The sequence below is a fragment of the Chrysochloris asiatica genome, unplaced genomic scaffold (genome assembly GCF_000296735.1).
Source record: "Chrysochloris asiatica unplaced genomic scaffold, ChrAsi1.0 scaffold00011, whole genome shotgun sequence".
In the NCBI taxonomy this organism is placed as follows: Eukaryota; Metazoa; Chordata; class Mammalia; order Afrosoricida; family Chrysochloridae; genus Chrysochloris; species Chrysochloris asiatica.
Window position 1 is genome coordinate 2,130,746 of NW_006408529.1, and position 21,517 is coordinate 2,152,262.

At 35.2% G+C, this 21,517-nt stretch overlaps 1 protein-coding gene across 1 annotated transcript in view; it reads right to left on the bottom strand.

Annotated features, from left to right (window-relative positions):
• The window catches only part of VEGFC (vascular endothelial growth factor C), a 163,581-nt gene that overhangs the window by 49,823 nt on the left and 92,241 nt on the right, over nt 1-21,517 (bottom strand). The window contains exons 2-3 of the mRNA XM_006834415.1: nt 15,131-15,344; nt 13,862-14,052 (exon numbers count right to left, since the gene is read on the bottom strand). Coding sequence (XP_006834478.1) covers nt 13,862-14,052; nt 15,131-15,344 — 405 coding nt within the window. The remainder of the gene's footprint in view (nt 1-13,861; nt 14,053-15,130; nt 15,345-21,517) is intronic.

The window sequence follows — 21,517 nt, forward strand, 5'->3', positions numbered from 1 at the left end:
CTCTTGATCATATGATACCTCTTGAAATGGCTGAAGATCAGCCATTTTTTAAATTACAATGACTCTGTGTATTCCTTCCATCTTTTGATGCTTTCTGTATCATTATATATTTTTCCCATAAAATCCTTCAATATTTCAAGTTTAGGCTTGAATTTTTTTCTTCAGTTCCCTCAGCTTGAACAATGCTGACTGTTTACTTAGTTGAGCTATGGTTAACTAATATTCCAAGGGTTAAAAGTTGCACAGATAAAAGAGCAAAGATATTTGCCACAAGAACTCAGAAATGTTTAGTTAAATCCCACTTTACATAAACTGAACACATAAACTGTGTCAAAATTAAATTCTCAGTCAAATTTATTTTACAGTTATAGCTCTTGAATTTATTGTTTAAAGAAAAATACACATAATCTTTAAATAGACAAAGCTCTATCTTGACAGATCATTATAAAAACAGTGCACTTAAAATAAAGTAGGGCATTTTACATGGTATTGCTTATAATCTTAATTTTACTTTAAGTAAAGTGTCATTTTGCATGCTTTAATTATGGACAACTTGAGTCTTTTTCTTTTTTCAAAAACAGTATTTTTAAAAGGATCATAGAAGTAATTTAGTGATTAAGTAAAATCGAGTGAATTTAAAATCCTGAAGTTACTGAAATCTAAATTACTACTAGTTAAAACGATAAAAGTAGAATCATGGCCATTGCTGCTAGGTAAGATCAGTTTTTAGCAATCTAACTCTGGTTGAAATATGTGGTGTTTTGTATTTTTATGGGTATCTTCATTATATGAATAGGAAGTGGCATCAGAGTTGGAAGAATGTTCATTATCAACCTGTTATATGTAAATGATACAACCTTATTTTCTGAAAGTGTATAGGATTTAAAATACTTACTGATGAAAATCAAAGACTACAGTCTTCAGTATGGATTGGACCTCAATGTAAAGAAAACAAAAATCTTCATCTCTGGACCAATAAATAACATCAAGTAAATAGAGAAAAGATAGAAGTTGTCAAGCATTTAATTTTGCTTGGATCCATAATCAACATTCATGGAAGCAGCAGTCAAAAAATAAAATCAATGAACCACTTTTATGCACAAGACCTCTTTAAAGTGTTCAAGAGCAAAGATATAAGTTTGAGGACTAAGGTGCATCTGTAAAAAGCAATGGCATTTTCACTTGTCTCATAGGTTAAACACTCGACTGCTAACCACAAGATAGGTAGTTCAAACACACCAGCCACTCCTTGAAAATTCTATACAGGGTCACTATGAGTTAGAACCAACTCGATGGTACTCAATAACAATAATACATGCATGTGAAAGTTGGACAGTGAATAAGTTAGAACACAGAAGAACAGATACATTTGAATTATGGGGCTGGAGATGAAAATTAAAATTACCATAGACTGTCAGAAAGACAAACAAATCTGGACTAGAGGAAATACAGCCAGAATGCTCCATAGAGGCATGTATGGCAAGTTCATCTCTCATACTTTGGACATATTATCAGGAGGGACCAGTCTCTGGAGAAGGACATCATGCTTGGTAAAGTGGAGGGTCAGAGAAAAAGAGGAAGACCTCCAACAAGATGAACTGGCACAGTGGCGATGGGTTCAAATGTATGCACAGTTGTGCAGGTGGAGCAGAACTGGGTAGCGATTCGTTCTGTTGTACAGAGGACCACTATAAGTAGAACCGACTCGATGCATCTAACAACAATAACAGGTATCTGGTAACTACTATAAAAATACTACAAACTCCTGAACCTTATGAGCAAGTGTCTTGCTGTGATTTCATGCCAACAGTTAAAGATCATTGGAAGTATTTAGGGAATAGAATTAGTTTGTCAATTTTGTTCACACTTACAGGACTATTTTTAAGATTATTTTTGAACAATGATATACAGTGGTGGTAGTGGTGGTTATCTGTAGCGTCGGTTTTGATGCATAGTGACCCTGTATAGGTGTCTGATTCTGTAAATCTTTGCAGGAACAGAAAGCTTCATTTTTGTCCCACAGAACAGCTGGTACTTTCAAACTGCTGACCTTGAAGTTAGCAGCCCAACTCATAACCAATGCACTACCAGAACTCCTTATACTATACAGAGATACCTAAATTTAAAATTCGTATTTTCTTTATTTTGAATGTTTTCAATGTACATTCATTTTAAATCCATCTAGTTTCTTAAAATATAAAAATAATGTGATTAAGAACAAATGATTATAAAATTATACCCAGTCAGATACTTTTATTAACTCCCTTATTTATCATTTGTATGACTCTGAAAATACAATTTAACTTTTCCAACTTGCATTTTCTTTAATTTTCAGTAAAGTATAAATAATATTTGATCCACTACTTTATGGAATTATATAAAAATTATATAAGCCAATGTATATAAATATGATATGTGAATTGCATGCAATATAGGTCTATTATTATTATCTTTCTTTGTTGCAGACTGTGTAGGCCTGGTCAGAGGTTCGAGGCCCTATAGGCCCGAGTGTAACAGATCTAGCCACTTGGCAGTCAATAGCAAATTGTTTTAATCTTAATATCCAGTTATATTTTATTAAATGCAGACATGAGCCCTTATTATCCACAGAGAAATATTAGAACCTCCTAAAGCCGAGACTAAAGGTTTCAAAGGTCAAGCCTTTCTCCAAAGGATTAACTAAAAATATCTTAGCTACTTCGCAGTTCTTTGTTCTACAGACAAAAAAAACCATCTTCCCTAATCCTTTTCCAGGTGCTGCCCATTCACCTGGGTCTCGCGGTCCTCCTGCAGACCTGGCTCAGGAAGCCAAAACAGCGGGACTCCGCCCAAGCTTTTGTCCTTACCTCTCACCTTCCCCCAACTGAGCTCAGGGGCTATAGATATGTTAATTGAGCCTGAGAAACCAAGTTGCTGGCCTGGGATTCGAACCAGCGACATACAAAGTAAAGTTACCTGAATGTCTGGAAAATTACTGATGTTAGCTGTATCCTGTTTTAGTCCCTCCCAGCTTGGTGTGAAGCTCCTCCCCTAAATAAAACAGAGGCCCAGGCCGTCCCAGGTGTGCATTACGGGTTGGAGGGCATGCAGGAAAAATTGCAGGGCAGTTAGTTGCTGCCTGCAGAGGCCACGATGCCTGTGGTCCCAAGTCTGCCCACCAGTGATACATCCACCCTGGTTTCTGGGTGCCTCCTTGTCCCCCTCCTTCTGTCTGTCTGTGTATTCTTTCGCTATCCCTGTCGCCGCTGGATATCCCCTCCTCGTGAACCAAACACTCATGAACAACACAACTATGTCGAGGTCAGACCCCGACATTTCTTAGCATGCATACTCAAGAATAACATGTTATTCAGGATAATATCTAATCTACACAGATTACTTCAACAAAGGACTTCAACACATACCAGTATTATGAGACTTTACCAGTTTTCTCTAAAGAGGCATTTACTTATGCAATTTGATAAGACCTTTTATTAGGTGAAATGTCACAATGGGCATAAATCTTTTCCACTATGTACAATTATTTTAAACGATATGATTCTGCAGTGCTTACATATGTTACAGTTTTTCTATTTCCTCTTACAGCTACTTTAAAATAAGTGTTACAGAATAAATATAAAGTGGTTTTCAATATAAGTAAATGACAAATTGCTTAAACCCTGTAATAGTGTAAATGATAGGATGGCATACAGGCCAGTTCACAAAAGCCCAATAATTCAAGTCTAATTGGTAGATAGATATTTGTGTTTGGATGATAGGACAGAGCCATTTAAAAGTCATTAGCATTTAGATTTAATTGAAGTCATAGACACTGAGATTGTTTCTTGAGAACATGTCACGTGAGAAAAGAAAATATCTAATAATAGAAGCATAGGGAACAGGAACCTTTAAAAGACGAAAAGAGGCAAATGAGCTAGTAAAGGTGAGAAATCTTATATGAATATGGGAAACCAGGAGGGAGTATTGTATAGTCAAGGGAAGCCAAAGAGAGAGCTGTGGCGGTCACCAGGTCAAATGTCTCAGGGAAGTCAAATACAAGATTGATAGGAGAAGGAAGACTAATGCTAGATGTAGCTCTAAGACCTGTTACAGGGCAGGGGCTATAAAAGAAAGGCAGCAATTGGAATGGAAGGACAAGAATATAGTTCCCTTGGCTGGAAGGAAAATAACTGAGGTTGTTCACACCACCAGGATCATTTTTGCTTACATAATGCTTATAATCAGTAAAGAATTTGGCATGCCTCAAGTGACACAGGCAGGACAGAACCTGATAGTGAAGGATAAGGCACTGTTTTAGATAACTCTATAATAGAAGAGCTAATGAGTTTTCCTGCCCGTAACCCTTGGCAGCATCATTCCTGTCCTCAATGTTTCCTGACACTTCAGACTCTTCTTTGGCTTGTTTTTCATATTGAATCATATCAGTCAGTCGTCATCAACAGACCTCAGTCATTCATGAATGAATAATACCCCAATCTATATTTGTCCATAAATACCAAGTGTGTTTTCAGGAATGGGGGCTTTGAAGATTGTTCTTGTAAAATGGAGAATAGTTAAATGCAAATTAAGAATGTATCTTCCAGGAGAAATAAGCTGTACTCTTTATTTACATCGTGTGAAAGAAATTTATGTTGATGAATGTACTCCCTAAAAGAATAGACACTGGAAAAAAGAGGTATTAAGAACAAATTACTGTTTAGAAAATTGACTTGTTTTTCTTGTAAAATGCAAATTTATATATGTATTAAAGCTATAGTACTTTAGAGAAATAAAAGTACTGAGATTTATCTAGTTAAATAAAGGAAAATAAAACTTACATTTCTAATGTCTCATGTTGCTAGTTTGCATTTAAGAAGGCAATTATCAAGATGAATTTATTTCAATTCAACTGAAACACACCACATATCTACCCCTGGTTTACAACCTGAGTTATTCAGGCAGTGACCTTAGCACTTTACCAGTCTACATGAATGTGGAAAATGTTTAAGTGTCTAGAGAAAAAATGACTTTGACAAATGCATTTCTCCTCAGAAAAATTAGGAACATCAACAGATAATATATCATATGGGAGTTCAAAAAGTTTGAAGAAAAAAGGAATTAAAAGATAAAGAAAATTTCCCCCAAACTTTTTGAAGCCCCCTTATATGTATATGCATTAAGACATAATTGTAGCAATGATAGCTTTTGTCAGATATTGAAGGTGTCTCTGTCATCTTTCAATCTGTACCTGCATTGGTTTTATGAATGCATATTAACTGTTTTTCTAATCAAAATCACTATTACATTCTTTGTGTTGTTTAAAAGTACTGAATTGTGATGAGACCTTAGGACTCCTAAGCCCATGGACATGGACCTAGACAAAGAGATATAGCTGAGAGTGAAGCTTCCAGCTGATATGGAGTGAGGGGAAACACACAACAATGCCCAAACTTGCAGATAGTACCCATTTGATCTAGCTTCGATGGCTGGATGATCACAATTTGAATAAAGTAAGATAAAGAAATTTGAGAAAGGAAACAAGTGTAAATGGCTACAATTTGAGGAACTTGACCTATACTTATGGATGTAGTAGCTCAATATAACAACAGAGAGGGAAGGAGTCTTCACATCAAAGATCAAACATATCCCCTCTGTGCACAGGGTTGACAGGGATGGGCAACTTAGACATTGGCTACCTAATATGGGGGAGGGGGCTATAAAAGCACAAAGTGGCTGGCTTACAAGTATTCAAGAGGGAGTTTAGTGTCAGAGTGTGGGGGAAGGTAGAATCCCCACTGAATAGTTTTCATCATATCTAGACAGGTCTGGTGAAAGGAGATGGAGATAAGAATCTTATCAATAGTAATTGTTATCATGACTAATTACAATGGTCACACCTGTAATTGTAGAAGTTTTGTAACAAAAAGTGGTGAGTAGTTAATCTTACAATACAGGAACAGATAACCCTAGGACCATCAAGGGAGAAGAGCATGAGTGGAATGTGGGACCCTATACAGAGCAACAGCAACACCAAAGATGGAAGCAAAGATGATAACATCCAGAGATAGAGTGGCTGAGGACTCTAGACTCATGGAAACAGAAAGGCTGTGTGCTGGCAGCCAGGAGGCAGGTTTGCAGAATGTGCCCTTGGGTTTTTTAAAATAATTATTTATTTCTGAGAGTTTTTGTATACAACAACAAAAAAGCAAGGAAGAAAAAAAGAATGGTAATGCATGGAGGGGATTGTAATCATTGCAATGATACAATATAAGGTAGAATGAGTGCAAAACTGATGTTCTCCCATGTAAACTATCACTCAATGCACAATAAAAGCTTAAAAAAAAAAAAAGCACTGAATTATAATTTCTTATTTATAGAACAAGGAGCTCTGGTATTGTAGTGGTTATGAGTTGGGCTGCTTACCTCAAGGTCAGCAGGAGAAAGATAAGGCTTTTTTGCTCATGTAAAGATTTACAGCCTCAGAAATCATATACAGGATTACTATGAGTCACAACCAACTCCACGGCACATAACCAACAAACCAACCATTTATAGAACAAATTATTTTTTAAAAAAGTAAAAATTTGTAAAAATGGTGGTGGTGGTGTGCTGTGGAGTAGCTTCTGACTCATAGCAACCTTACATATGTTTCTGAAGCTGTTAATCTTTATGGGAGCAGAAAGCCTCATCTTTCTTCCATGGAACCACTGGTAGTTTTGAACAGCTGACCTTGAAGTTAGAAGCCCGACTTGTAACCACTACACTACCAGAGCTCCTAACGTAAAGGTAGATTGCTCCAACCCATCTTCTATGAGGGAGTAAGTTATGGCTGTCTGCTTCTATAAAGATTTCCAGCCTTGGAAAACTAATGCTCAGTTCTATTATATCCTATACGATTGCTATGAGTTGGAATCAGCTCTACTGCAGTGGGTTTTGGTTTGGCTGAAATTTAGAAACAATAACCTTATCCTGATCATCTATTCTGTAAAACAGTAATAAACAAGAGGAAATGGCAAATGTATCTAACTGAGTGGTTCCCAGTTGTTATCTACTGACATTCTTTAATAAGGATATTTAGTAGTCAATTCTCACTAACAAGAATAGATTTCAAATAAAGCCCCTTTTAAAACAATGGATTGTTTATGTTCACATAGCAACAGTTGTAAAACAACAGTTCCTATTTCCACTTAACTTGAAAGCTACTTCAGAAAAAAGGTATAGGATTGCCTTACTAATTATATTCTGAATCATAATTTACTATTAAATTCTAAAGAAATGCTTATGTGAAAACAAATATGACATGAATGCCTTATTTTAAAACATAATTATATCTTAAAGTATATCTTGTTCATTTCATATCACATTATTTCATTAGCATATCAATTTAAATATTCTACCTTTGAGGCCACTAATTAAGTATAGAAGCAATCTAAAGTGTCTGGAAAGCATGATGAATAATTTTAGATAGTAAAACCACACATTTAAAGAAAAATTCCTAATAATGAGAAATGTTGAAAATTGAGAGTTCATTGCTAACATTTCAACTGAGTACTCCAACCACATGACCAACTGTCAATAGAGGCTGTGGGATTTAAATTAGGTCCATGAAGAACACCAGAGAACAGATAGCTTAACAGATTTACATCTGATGGTGATAGTGGTGGTTGTTATGTGCTTTGGAGGAGGCTCTGACTCATAGCAACTCTGTATAGGGTTTCCGAGGCTGTAAATCTTTACAGGAGCAAAAAGCCTCATCTTTCTCTTGCGGAACAGCTGGTAGTTTCGAACTGCTGACCTTGAGGTGAGCAGCCCTACTCGTAACCACTACACTACAAGAGCTCCTTTACAACAGGTGATACATTAAGTTTTTATGTTATACATAAAATATATACAATGCTACATTTATTTATTTAAAAAAAAAACTCAATTCAGAAGTTTTATAAATACTGAATAAAATTTGTGAACATTAGTAGCATTTTTCTCAGAAGCATTCATTTTTTTCCTATGGCAAGTGTTATTTTTAAAGTTACTTCTTTAAAGATAATTGGTATTGGTATAGAGTTTATTTTTTGTGCATTAAGATAAAGCCTGATTTCCAACAATTGTGCTTGCCAAAAATTAATTAAGGACACAATACAAATCAAATTCCATTTGTTGAATACATATGAATGTAATCAATTAATATTTCAGACTGTCCCAGTGTTCTGTTTAGTTAACAGAAGAAATATTTGCCGTGCAAAATAGTACCACTAAGTTTCATTACATAGTTACACATTTTTGTTTGTTTTTTGCTGTGTGCCGTCAAGTCAGTTCCAGTACAAAATGACCTTGTACAGCGTTTCTGAATCTGCCAATCTTTACAGGAGCAGAATATTTTTTGATATAAAGAAAATTTTATAAAACACTTATTTTCCAGATTTTAAATTGTAATCTGGAATCCTCTGCAAAATACACAAGCTTATATTAATTTTTATAATTTTAAATAAACATTTTTAATTGCAATGTAGTATTTTACAGGACACTGTTTATGCATATCAGAATAGCTAAATTAAGATACAGATATCAGCTGAATTGGATTTTTCTAACTAATTACCATAGCAAAAAATTTCCTAGTCTTTTAAGCTCTAACAACAAGCATTCCAAGGAGGCAAATACTAACATTTAAATGATATTGTAATCCTGATACTAGTCTCACTAAAACCTGAAGAGATTCTTCTACTTTTACTTTATTTTAATCACAAAATAATTTATGTCCTGCAAAGTTCACTTTTCACTTTTAGGATATTATCTCTTTAGTATAGAACTTCACATTAAAAAAATAATTAAAGTATATATTTATGAAGGAGTCCAAAAAGACATTCAGTCCACTTAACTTTCCAAAGCCACTCAGATATTAGCTATGGAGAACTTTGAAGCAGTTGTTATCAATTAGTTGACTTTGGAATGCTTAGTGCATGTGGTTTTACTTTTCAACTAACAGCAAGCTTCTTCACACATTCTTATAGCCTGGACTTTGTTGGGCCCCATAAAAAATATATCTTTGAAATGTTTATAACAAACTTGATTAATGTTACTTAGGGTATATTGCCCTTACAATTGATATAATTGTAATTGGTGACTTTTATTTCACAAAAACAATGCCTTTGGACCTCCTTTAACAAGGTAGAAAACTCATCTTAAGAAAAAGCGCAGTAAACTTTCTTATAGATTTGCAAGAAATCATCATATATTCCCAATTTTACTATATTAATTATATAATAAATTGAATAAAATAAAAATATATTACTGCAGTTCATGATTTTTAAAACTGTGTAATATTAGTAAAAATATTCAGCATAAATGAATAAACACAGTCTTCAACAGTTTTATACCTTGTTCTCCCTTGGCTTTGTAAACCTTGATATGCAATTATATGAAACTTTTACCTCTTTTTCAGAACACTTACGCTACTTTAAATGCTTGACAGATTTTGATTTTCCCTGCCAAAGTTTGTATATGCTTTGTTGTTGTTGTTAAGTGCCATCGAGTCAGTACTGACTCATATTGATGCTATATAGAGTTTCTGAGAAGTGGTTTGTGAGCTTGAAACACTGACCTTGCTGTTCAAAGTGACCTTGCAGTCCAGCGCATTAACCCACAGCACCACAAGTAAAATATATAATTGATTTATATAATCAATTTATATAATTGGAGTCCTGGTATGGTGCTGTGGTTTAATGCACTATACTGCAAAGTTAGTTTGATCTGCAAAGTCAGTGGGTCAAGCTCATCAACCCCTTCTCAGAAACCCTACATAGGGTTGCTATGGATCAGAACCAACTCAATAGCACTAAACAACAACAACAACAGTTTACATAATCATGGTAGGTCTACATGTCCTGTATACCCATTCTGTGGCATAATGTACGAAGCACCATATAATAGGTGCTCAATATACATTTTTCTTAATTGAAATGATAATTATCCCTTTTAATAAAAGCAAAAACATTCCTGTAGATTCTTTGGGTGGAAAAAAAAATATTAAAAAATGAAAAGCAGAAAGGGATGGTGCCATCATGAGTTTCATTTGCCTGGATAATGGCTTTTGCTTTCTTCTTCTGATACATACATTCTCTAAGCATTAACAATCACACCAAGACTTCAAAATACATTTATCAATACACTGTTTATCACAAATTTATATCTAAATTCTAATCCCACCTCTCTGGAATTCTAAAAATACATGTATGGCATCTCAATCTGAAAACCTCTCACATTCTTCAAACTCACCATAGCAAAACTTGACCTTCAGTCCAAACTTGTTACCTTTTACTAAACAATTTATTCTATTCAGTTTCATGTATTTTCAGTGGACAAAGTACTATGCTATGTACCAGGGAAATAACCAAATACAATCTCTGCTCTTATGGTAGTTAGGAAATAAAACAATCTGAAAGACAGATAATATAATGATATAATACATGAGGATACAGACAATAACAGATGCTATGGTGGTCTAGAACAGAATGTCATGGAACTGGCATTTGTCTGTGACAGGGGTCCTGGTATAGTGCTGTGGGTTAATGTGCTTGAATTGCAAGGTTGGCTGTTGAAGCTCACCAGCCGCTCCTCAGAAACCCTATACAGGGTTGCTATGAGTCAGAATCAACTCCAGGGCACTGAATAACACGGATGAATAACAATTAACTGCACAAGTGGGCACACAAGGGCAAGGGAGTAAGGAGGTGTTTTCATACATAAGAAATAGCACTGTAATGACTTGGAGGTAAAATAAACTGACATGATTTAAAAAGTAAAATAATTTGAATGCTGGTAGGAAATAAGAAATTTTCTCTTACAAGAAGAACAGATAAATTGAGGCAGGAGACTTAGCAGCCACTAGATCCTGGGGTCTTCTGTGGCACTGAAGGATAAGCCCTGACTGTTACCCTCAAGGCTCCAGCTGTTCCTCAGAAATCCTATGCAGGGTACCTGTGCATTGCAACAGACTTGACAGCACCTACTTATAACAATAGATTGTGGAGGAACATTATATCCTGTTAAAGGATGTGCCCTAGGAAAGGGTTGCCATTTTAAATATTCTAATACTTAGGACATTTATTTATACCAACCAGTCAGAACAGATGTTGGCCTGAACAACCCTATTAGAAAAGTCCAGCTAATCAGTACACTAATTGAATGCTGGTTCAATCTAATGATGCAATAACAACCACCTTAAAAATTTTTAATTCCCAAAAGCCTGAAAAAAGTTTTTTAAATCAACATAACAAAAAAGTAGATTATGCTACTGGTATAAATTTAAAACATTACTGATTTACAGATATGAATTTAAATCAGGATTGTGATTATTGCAAATGTCAGGCCAATTGAAGATGATAAAAACAAAACTGAGAAATATATGCGACCAACACCATCAACAAAAACAAACTTCAAAAACTATATAGGCAAATCTTGATTTCAATATAAGTAGATGATTGTGGGAGAGCTGATAAAACTATTAACATCAATATCGCAAGTCTATTATAGAAGTAACATAAACTCTGTGAAGTCTGGAAGCGAAAGATGAAATATAGCAGAAATAACTCCATAAGCTAAAGTAGAGGCAATGAGCATACAGAAAAATACAGTATATATGGTTTTTCAGTACTTAGGATACTGGACAAAAGTATATTTTACCTATGTTTGCCTGATAATTTTTGATAGGAGCGCTCTTCTCATTCTAGATGCCTCGACATTTTGTGATTTCTACAGTCTACTAGCTTGTATACAGTTTTGCATACATACCTTCCACTGAGCAAATACTTCCACTCTGGCATCAATTAGAAGACTCCTAGGCCTCGCTATACTAGTAGAGGGAATAAACACGCAGTGGAACTGAAAATTCATTATTTATTTTGTTTACTAAAAATTTACTGATTTTCTATCATATTCTTTTAGTTTTAATGGAACTTCAAGATACTTCAAAGTAAAAATGACATTTGATTTTTTGAAAAATTGAATTTGTTAAGAAATAGAGAAGTAAATGATACTTCTTATGGTGTTGACCAGAGGTGAAATCATGCAAAAAGAAAATTAAAATGATAAGAAGACCATGGTTATTTTTTCATAGTGTTGTTTTGTAGGGATTGGTTTGTGTTAATGAAAAAAAGAACCTGTCTCAGAGACTACAAGAGGCTTCAAAAAGTTCATGGAAAAATTCTATTATCTTTTCATACCACTTCCCACAAATTTTTTGAAGCTTTCTCATATTACACTAAACATGTGGCCATTAGTATTTAAAGAAGATATCTTTCTAAATATTTTACTTTTTAAAGATCTCAACAACAAAGTTTGTGACATTTTAAAAAGTGACTCTCATTTTCAATTTTTTTCTCCTATATTAACTTAGCAAAATATGATAGATGATTTTGTTTAAGATATTAGTAATGGGGGAAAAATTGATACTGCCATTGGCAACTAATTTTCATTCCCAAAATCAAATAACCATACAAAAAGTTATAAATATCAAGAAACAAGCAAAATAAAGCAAAAATCAAAGAAAACCTCAACACTATGACTGGTATTCATAGTTACTCTACATTTTCACAATATGAGCATATTGACAGCAAAAATTCATCTAACAACTAAATCCAATAAGGTGTTTTTGGAATTACAAATAAGAAGGCTATAATAGGTATGTTTTACTGTATTTGTTAAAAAAATTCTTTAAGATTAATTAATCTATTCCAAGTAACGTTATATTTTAAAAGCTCATTTAATCTATTCCAAGTAATTTCATGTTCAAAAAATACAATTAGTATACTTAACTCTTTGACAATCAACCAAATTGACAGTGAATTTATATGAAACACCATTATAATAGATAACATAATATAGTAAATAATATAGAATGCTGCTTAACTGGATTACTTAAACTTAAAAAAAAAGTATACTATCAAAAAATATATTTGATTCCTAAAACACGCATTTTTTTCCTCTAACTTTTAAAGAAATGCCATTTTCAAAAGATGCAAAATGCCAAAAATAAGTTTATAGAATTTGATTTAAATATAAAAAGAAATATTTCAATAATGAAATATTATTTAAATGAATGCTACTTACGAGAATAATAGATTGGCACAATTATTAATATCTGCTCATCAGTGGGCTAGAAAACAGTGTTCAGTTCCAACATTCATTATGAATTAAAAAAAAATTTCTTATATGCATGTGAAGTTATGACAATGAATAAAGAAGACACCAGAAGAACTGATGTACTTGAGTTACAGTATTGGTGAAAAATACTGGAAGTACCATGGACTGCCAGAAGAACAAAAAATCTGTGTTGGAAGAAGTACAACCAGAATGCTCCTTAGAAGCCTGAATGGTAAGACTTTGTCTCTCATACTTCAGATATGTTACCAGAAGGGACCAGTCCCTGGAGAAGGACATTAAGCTTGGTAAAGTGGAGGATCAGCAAAAACGAGGAAGACTCGCACAGTGGCAGCAGCAATGGACTCAAGTGCAATGATTGTGTGGATGGCACAGGACCGGGAATTGTTTCGTTCTGTTTGCTTAAGGTCATTATGAGTCAGAACTGACTCAAAAGCACCTAACAACACTGCTTTGAAAAATAATGTTTATCCTTAGATATCTACACTTATATTGTATATTTCTGGTTTTCTTCACTTGGCCTTGATACTCAAGAGAGTTCATAAATCATCAGTTACTTCGTTTTCAGTATTTTACCATTAAAAATCTGAAAAACAGTACTTCACTCCCCAGAGAAAATATAAGAATCTCTAAGTTGTGCTATATTAAAGGGACAAGAGTTTTAGCAAATTAGTCTCCAAATTAAAGACTATGACAGAGAAGGCTCTCAGGCTGCAGCTGCAATACCTACCGTCTTGCTGAGGTAACTTGTACTGGTGTTCATGCATTGTAGCCCCTCACTGTTGCAGCAGCCCCCACATCTGTAGACGGACACACATGGAGGTTTAAAGAAGGTGTTTGTTGCTGCTCCAAACTCCTTCCCCACATCTATACACACCTCACGTGGCATGCATTGAGTTTTTCTCCACTCATTATCAATACCTGTCAAGTCATAGGGAAGTTCATAAGTTATATAGAAGCTACCAAGGGGAAAAAAGCCCATAGCAGTTGGAAGTTATTCACATTTGATTTTAGATGTCAAGATTTAAGTTAGTGACTTTAAATAAATAGTTGATAGGAATCTCAATTTCCCTCTATCTGGGAATGATACAGTTATTTAGCCAAACAGCTAAGGGTATTTGCTAACCAAATTTAGTTTTGTAAGCATGTAACAAGCTAGTTTAGAAGTATGCTTTCTTAAAATTATGCCAATATCCCACAGCAGTTAAGTTTGGTTTTTACTTAGGAATAGAAAAAATTTAATATATGGATACTTATAAGACCTACAGAGATAGAGTCAAGCTCATTTGCTATAGTTTGTACTATATTTGTGGTCTTAAAGCAAAAGTAAACAACAGGATTTTATTTTTATTTTTAAACTGAGATGTAAATTATAAAATGCCTATAGTTTTGGACTCAATTAAGTTAGATAGCAATTATTCTCTAATAGCTGAAGGAACTTAATTTTTTAAGATCAGTCTATCAATTTATAGTCTCCCATTTTACGTAACGTTTTTTGTATGGGGCTTTCTGTTAGACCATGCAGCATTTTTACTAAAGTTCAGCTCTTGGTCAGTTATCTATGAATCAGCAAGATAATAAGTAGCATTTGAAATGGTAACTTGGATTAGTTTTGAGAGAAATTAAGTATTTCTAAATCCAAATCAGAAAGAAAATATATACACAATTATTTTGTAAGATACAAAACATTCAAATGATTCAGTGGAAACAGTGTGGAAGAAATAGTTCCATTTTTGTAAAGTAGAATATTACCTCAAATTATAAAGCATTTAAAGTATGTTGATAGACAAGTATTTTTGCATCTTTACATTTCAAGAATTCATGTTAACATGAATACAAAATCATAAAATGTTATGTCTTAAATCAATTCTTTAATTCCTGCTTATGTTGTCCTACAGGTAGATTCCTTGGTACAAATGCTGAAATGAAAGAACAGTAGCAGCACCTTTTATTAATTTAATATATAAAAATAATGATCTATTTTCCCTCCTTTACTTACTTTTTAAGATCTCTGCATTATAATGTGCTGCTGCAAATTTGATATTCTCTTCTGTCCTTGTGTTAATGCTGGGTTGCTCTTCATCATGCTGCCAGCCTCCTTTTCTTAACTGGCACTTGAACATCTTCCAATATTCTGGGTAGAGTACGGTCATGAGTTCATCCACACTGGAAACAGAACGCAACTGTTCCTCGAGGTCTTTGCCTGTATAAGTCTGTTAACAAAAGACAAGAAACCAATTACTTGTCAGATGAAGGATCTGGAAATAGATGCACTAAAACCTTTAGGTTTTATATGATATATGTTGTTGTTGTTAAGTGCTGTCGAGTAAGTTCTGAGTGATAGCAATCCTGCATAGGGTTTCTGAGGAGTGACTAGTGACTAGAACCATCAATCTTGCAGTTTGAACCAACTTTGCAGTCCAGTGCATTAACCCACAGCGCCACACAGAAAATTTAAAAAATTGAACAGTAACTTACAGCATTTTTTATGACATATTTTATGTATTATATAATTTAAAAAAATTTTCTTGGTAATAACATAGCCACATTTTAGTATGTATGAGTCAATACTCTATTTAAAATATATACTCATACAATGGAAATCTTTGAGAACCACAGCTTAGCCAGCCTTCCTTGTGCTTCTGGGTCTCATCAGTTTTCTGTCTTTATTGTTGTTGTTGTTGTTAAGTGACATTGATCTGGTTCCGACCTATAGCAACACTATATAGGGTTTCCAAGGAGCAACTGGCGAGCTTGAACCACCAACCTTGCACAACCTTGCAGTTCAAATGGCTCGGCAGTCTGGCGCATTAATCCACAGCTCCACACCATGACTCGTGTCTTTAGCAGGGTGAAATCTTAACAGTTTTCTATCACTTGTTATAATGGAAAATATTTGAGTTTTCCTTCTCTGACCATATTTCACAATTTCTGGCCTTCACAAGTTTTATTGTATTTGATTTTTAAGGCAAAACTCTTTTGAGACATAATTAAAAATGTTGTTGTTCCCTACCACATTCAATAGACTCCAGTGAACCCAGGTGGAGACCTGGTTGGCCAGCAGTGTGGCAACTCCCGGGCCCAGAGTCAGTGACATAGCCACAGAGGACTAGAGTGAAGAGTGAAGTCTCCAGAGGATAAGAAGAGAGAGCATATGCACAAGAACACTCACACTTGCAGATAATACCCACTTGACCTGGCTTTAATGGCTGGATGGATGATCAGAACTCAACCAGAAGAAGAAAGAAGAGGAAAAAAAGAGTAATTTGATACAATTTGATGAACTTTACCTATACCTATGGGTGAAGTAGCTCAAAAGAGGAAACATCTTTACAGAGAGGATCATTCCCACCCCTCAATACACAGGGTAGACAGGGATGGACAACTTGGACATGACTATGCAAAATGAGAGGGCTACAAAGGCAAGAAGTGACTGATTTACAAGCTTTCAAGAGGGAGCCTAGATCCAGAGAGTACGGAGGAATGTAGAATCTCCACTGAGTAGTATCCAACCTGTCTGTGGGGGCTGATGAAAGGAGATGGGGCTAGCCATCATGTGGCACAATAGTAAATAATTGCTATCTGGACTGACTGTGAGGGTTGCAAATATAAAGGTGGACATTTTGTAGCAAAAGGAGGGGAGTGATTGACTCTGCAGTTCAGGAACAGAGGTCCCTGGGACCATCAAGGGAGAGGAGCAGAGTGTGGGACACTATCCAGAGAAACAGTGACCCAGAGATGGAGGCAGAAATGATGACATGGAGAGATGGAGCGGCTGGGGGCTCTACACCTAGAGTGGGAGAGGGGCTGGGTGCTGATGACCAGCGGGCAGGATTGCAGGGTATACCCTTTGGTTGGTTAATTATGCATGGAGGAGATTGTAACCATGGCAATGAAATGATATACGATAGGCTGAATGTAAAGCTAATGTTCTCCCATGTAAACTATCACATAATTCACAATAAAGCATTAAAAAAAAGAAGAAGAAGATGGAAGGAATACACAAAATCACTGTACCAAAAGGAGATGGCTGATGTTCAACCATTTCAAGAGATAGCATGTGATCAAGAGCCAATGATACTGAAGGAAGAAGTCCAAGGTTTATTGAAGGAATTGGCAAAGAACAAGGCTCCAGGAATTGATGCAATAAAAATTGAAATCTTTCAAGAAAGTGAGGCGGCACTGGAGGCACTCACTTATCCATGCCAATAATTTCTGGCCAACTGATTAGAAGAGATCCATATTTATGCCCATTGCAAAGAGAGGTGACCCAATGGAATGCAGAAATAATCAGACATTATCTTTGATACCCCATGCAAGTAAAGTGTTACTAAAGGTAATACAGAAACGGCTGCAAACATACACTGACTGTGAGGTACACACTCCATAAACTGGTCAAACATTTGTCTGAAAGGGCAGCATTTTTCCAGGGACAAAGCTAAGACGAGTTGGGAAAGGAGGAGGAATGGAAACAAGAAACACAGGGAGGACATGGGATAAGGCTGTTACATTGAGGGGACTACAATCATTGAGATGAAACACAGTGAAAGATTTGTTGAATATAAAACTGGCCATCTCCTCTATAAACTTTGACTCAATTTACAATAAAAAGTAAAAAAAAAAAAGTGTTGTTAACGTGATCAACAGATCTAACTCACAGTGACCTTATGTTCTAATTCATAGTGATACTATGTACAACAGGATTAAACACTGCCCACTGTAACACCCTAACAATTGTTGTCATATTTGAGCCCATTGTTGCAACTACTGTGTCATTACATTGTATTGAAAGTTTCCCTTTTAAGCTGACCCTTTACTTTATCAGGAGTTCTGATGTGGTGCTGGAGGATAAGAACTGAACCACAAGAGTAGTTTGAATCTCAAGGTCAGCCTTTCAAACTCACCAAGGTCACTATGAATCCTACCCAACTTGACAGCACTTAAGAATAGCAACAACACACCTGACCAAACATGATGCCCTTCTTTGAGGGCTAAAAACATGTCAACATGACAAAATCATAACACGTTATAATGGAAACACACATGATAAGAAGTTGAAAATAATCTACATTTATTCTTTTATACAATTGGCATATTTCTAAGTTTGAAAATTCAATCAAACTTTCATTTTCTTCCAATATAAATAAAATTAACCTGAAATCCACTCTATAACATATCCTTCAATTTTGGTCTTTTTTCCTTCTTTCTCATCTTCTTAATAATCTTTAGTTTTCTTTCTGTATGCTGTTACTCATGTCATCCACAACTCTTCTGGTTTTTTTATCTTTTCTCTAAATTCAGGTGAGGTATATTTAAGTTATACATTCTCTCTCAAGGACTTGTTTTAATTTTCTTCAGCTTCAGTCTGAACTTGCATATGAGCAATTGTTAGTCTGTTCCACAGTCTTTCCTTGACCTTGTTTTGACTGATGATTCAGAGCTTTTCCATTATTGCTTCCCACAGATGTAGTCAATTAGATTTCTGTGTATTCCATATGGTGAGGTCCATGTGTACAGTGATCCTTTATGTTTTTTTCAAAGTTATTTGCAATGAGTAAGCCATTGGTATTGCAAAATTCTATCATGCAATCTCTAGCATCACTTTGATCATCAAGGCCATATTTTAGAATTATCCTTTCTCTTTATTTCCAACATTTACATTCAAATCATCAGTACTTATTAATATACTTTGATAGCATGTTTGATAAATTTCAGTCTGAAGAAGTTGGTAAAATTCTTTAATTTCATCATCATTTGCTATACTGGTTGGTGTGCAAATTTGAACAATAGTAGTATTAACTGGTCTTACTTGTTGCTATGAAGTGTAGTCAAGTAGCTTCGACTCTTAGTGACCCTGAATAGGGTTTTTGCAAAGCGTCTGGTGAATCTGAACTGCTAAACTTGCAGTTAAAACCGACCTTGTGTTTGAGTGCTTATTCTAGAGCACCACAATAGGAATCCTCTTCAAGTTATCATTCCTAGCATAATAATCCATATGACTGTCAGATTCAAAATCATCAATACAAGTCCATTTTAGTTCACTAATGTCTAGGATATCGATCTTTATGCATTCCATTTCATTTTGACAACTCCCAATTTCCTAGATCCATAATTTAAAGCTGTTTATCCTCATTTTGAGTTGTGCCCCCTTAAAAAAAAAAAATGAAGGTCCTGAAAACTACTCCATTCACATCATTAAGGTCTACTTTACTTTGAGGAAGCAGCTCTTCCTCAGCCATGTTTTGAGGAAGCTGAGGTGCTCATCATCTGGCCCTTCTTATTTAATAGGGATAAAGAAAACACAAAAATCACTATTTCTAGAATAGTGACATGATGTGAAGGAGGTATAGAGTGTCACCTGCACTCTATTATTTTTCTTACTATGGTAGTGGTGGAAGCGGTTGTGTGTCGTGAGTCCATTCTGACTCAGAGTGACCCTGGATGCTGTTTCCAAGACTGTAATTTTTTATGGAAGCAGAAAACCTCATATTTCTAGCGTGGAGGAGCTGACAGATTAGAACTGCTGACCTTGTGATTAGCAGCTGAACTAGTAACCAACTAGTTATGCTACCAGGGCTCCATTCCTTAGTAATGAAGCTGCATAAAGTGAAGTGGACGTTGAAGTGAAATCAATAATGAACTCTAACCAACTGCACATTTTACTCACATAGTTGAAAAAAAACTACTTTTCCTGTTGCTGAACTGCTTTGACCAATAATTGTTCAGGTGTCTGTTGTGGAGAAATAACAAGAACATGCTGGCTGTCCTGCTTCCCAAGAGCATCATTCCTGACAGTTAATAATAAATGAGAGGTTGTACCAATCATCTAAGATGACTGTTAGCAATGGTTCTGATCTTGTTAGTGACTAGATATTTTAAAAATCTACAAATCCAGTATCACTCATCCCTATAACATCTATCTTAAATTAATTGTTGCTATAAAGTCAAAACCAGATCTACTATTAATCAAGTCTATTCATCCTGGTATTGATGTTGCAGGGCAGAGTAGAATGGAGCCTTACGGTTTCTGAGACTAAAATTTTACAGGAGCTAACAGCCTCATTTTTCTTTCATAGAACAGCTATAACTTCACAATGTTATCCTTTGTCATGATCCACACAGGTGAAAGCCTTTGCATAGTCAATAAAGTACAAGAAAATGTCTTTCTGTTATTGTCTGCTTTCAGATAAGATCCATCTGACACCATCATTCCATGTCCTCTTCTGAATCCAGTTTGAATTTCTGCCAGTTCCCTGCCAATGTACTGTTGCAACTGTTTTTGGATGATCTTCAGCAAATGTTTATCTGCCTTTTAATGATATTGTTTGATGAGTCCCACTTTCCATTGGGTCATTTATCTTTGGAATGGGTACAAATATGGATCTTTTCCAATCATTTGGCCAGGTACTTCTCTTTTAAATTTCGGGGCTTAGACAAGTAAGCACCTTTAGGGCTGCATCAGTTTGTTGAAAATTTTCAGTTTGTAGTCTGTCAATTCTGGGATCCTTATTTCCCCCCAAACCTTTAAGTGCAGCTTGGACTTCTTCCTTTAGTATCATCAGTTCTTTACCATAGCCTGCTCCTTGAAATGGCTAGACATCTCCCAATTCTTTTGTGTAGAGTAAGTCCATATATTAATTCCATACTCTCTTGACGCTTTCAGCATCATTCAGTATTTGCCAATAGAATCCTTCAATATCACAATTCAAGGCTTGAATTTTCTCTAAAGCTAAAGAATAAGCAAGGAGTACTGCCTATTAGTGAGTTATGAGTTGGGTTACTAAATGCAAGGTCAGCAGTTCAAATCTACCATCTACTCTTCAGGAGGAAGATGAGGCTTTCTGCTCCTGTAAATGTTTTGTTGTTGTCATTAAGAGCTTTCGAGTCGATTCCAATCCATAGCAACCCTATATAGGGTTTCCAAGGAGAAGTTGGTGAGCTTGAACCACCAACCTTGCAGTTCAAATGATTTTGCAGTTTGACGCATTAGTTAGTGTGGTGCTGTGGGCGAACACGCTAGACCTATGCTTCAAGTTCACCAGCTGCTACTTGGAAACCCTATACAGAGTCACTGTGGGTCAGAACATGATTCAACAGCACTTAACAACCTACAAATGTTTACAACTTCATAAACCCTGTACAGGGTCACTGTGTGTCAGAACTGACTCTGCAGCACATAAACACCAACACCAACACTAAAGTGTCCCTCAAAGAGCAGTTTGAGCAACTATATTCTTTATGAACTCATAAAAAAAGGTCACAGGAAATTCTTTTTAAGTTTCCAATATATCAAGAAAGACTGAGAAAATAACCTTATGTTGATATTAGGAAATAAGGAATATTTGTGTATTATATATATATATATATATATATACATATATATATA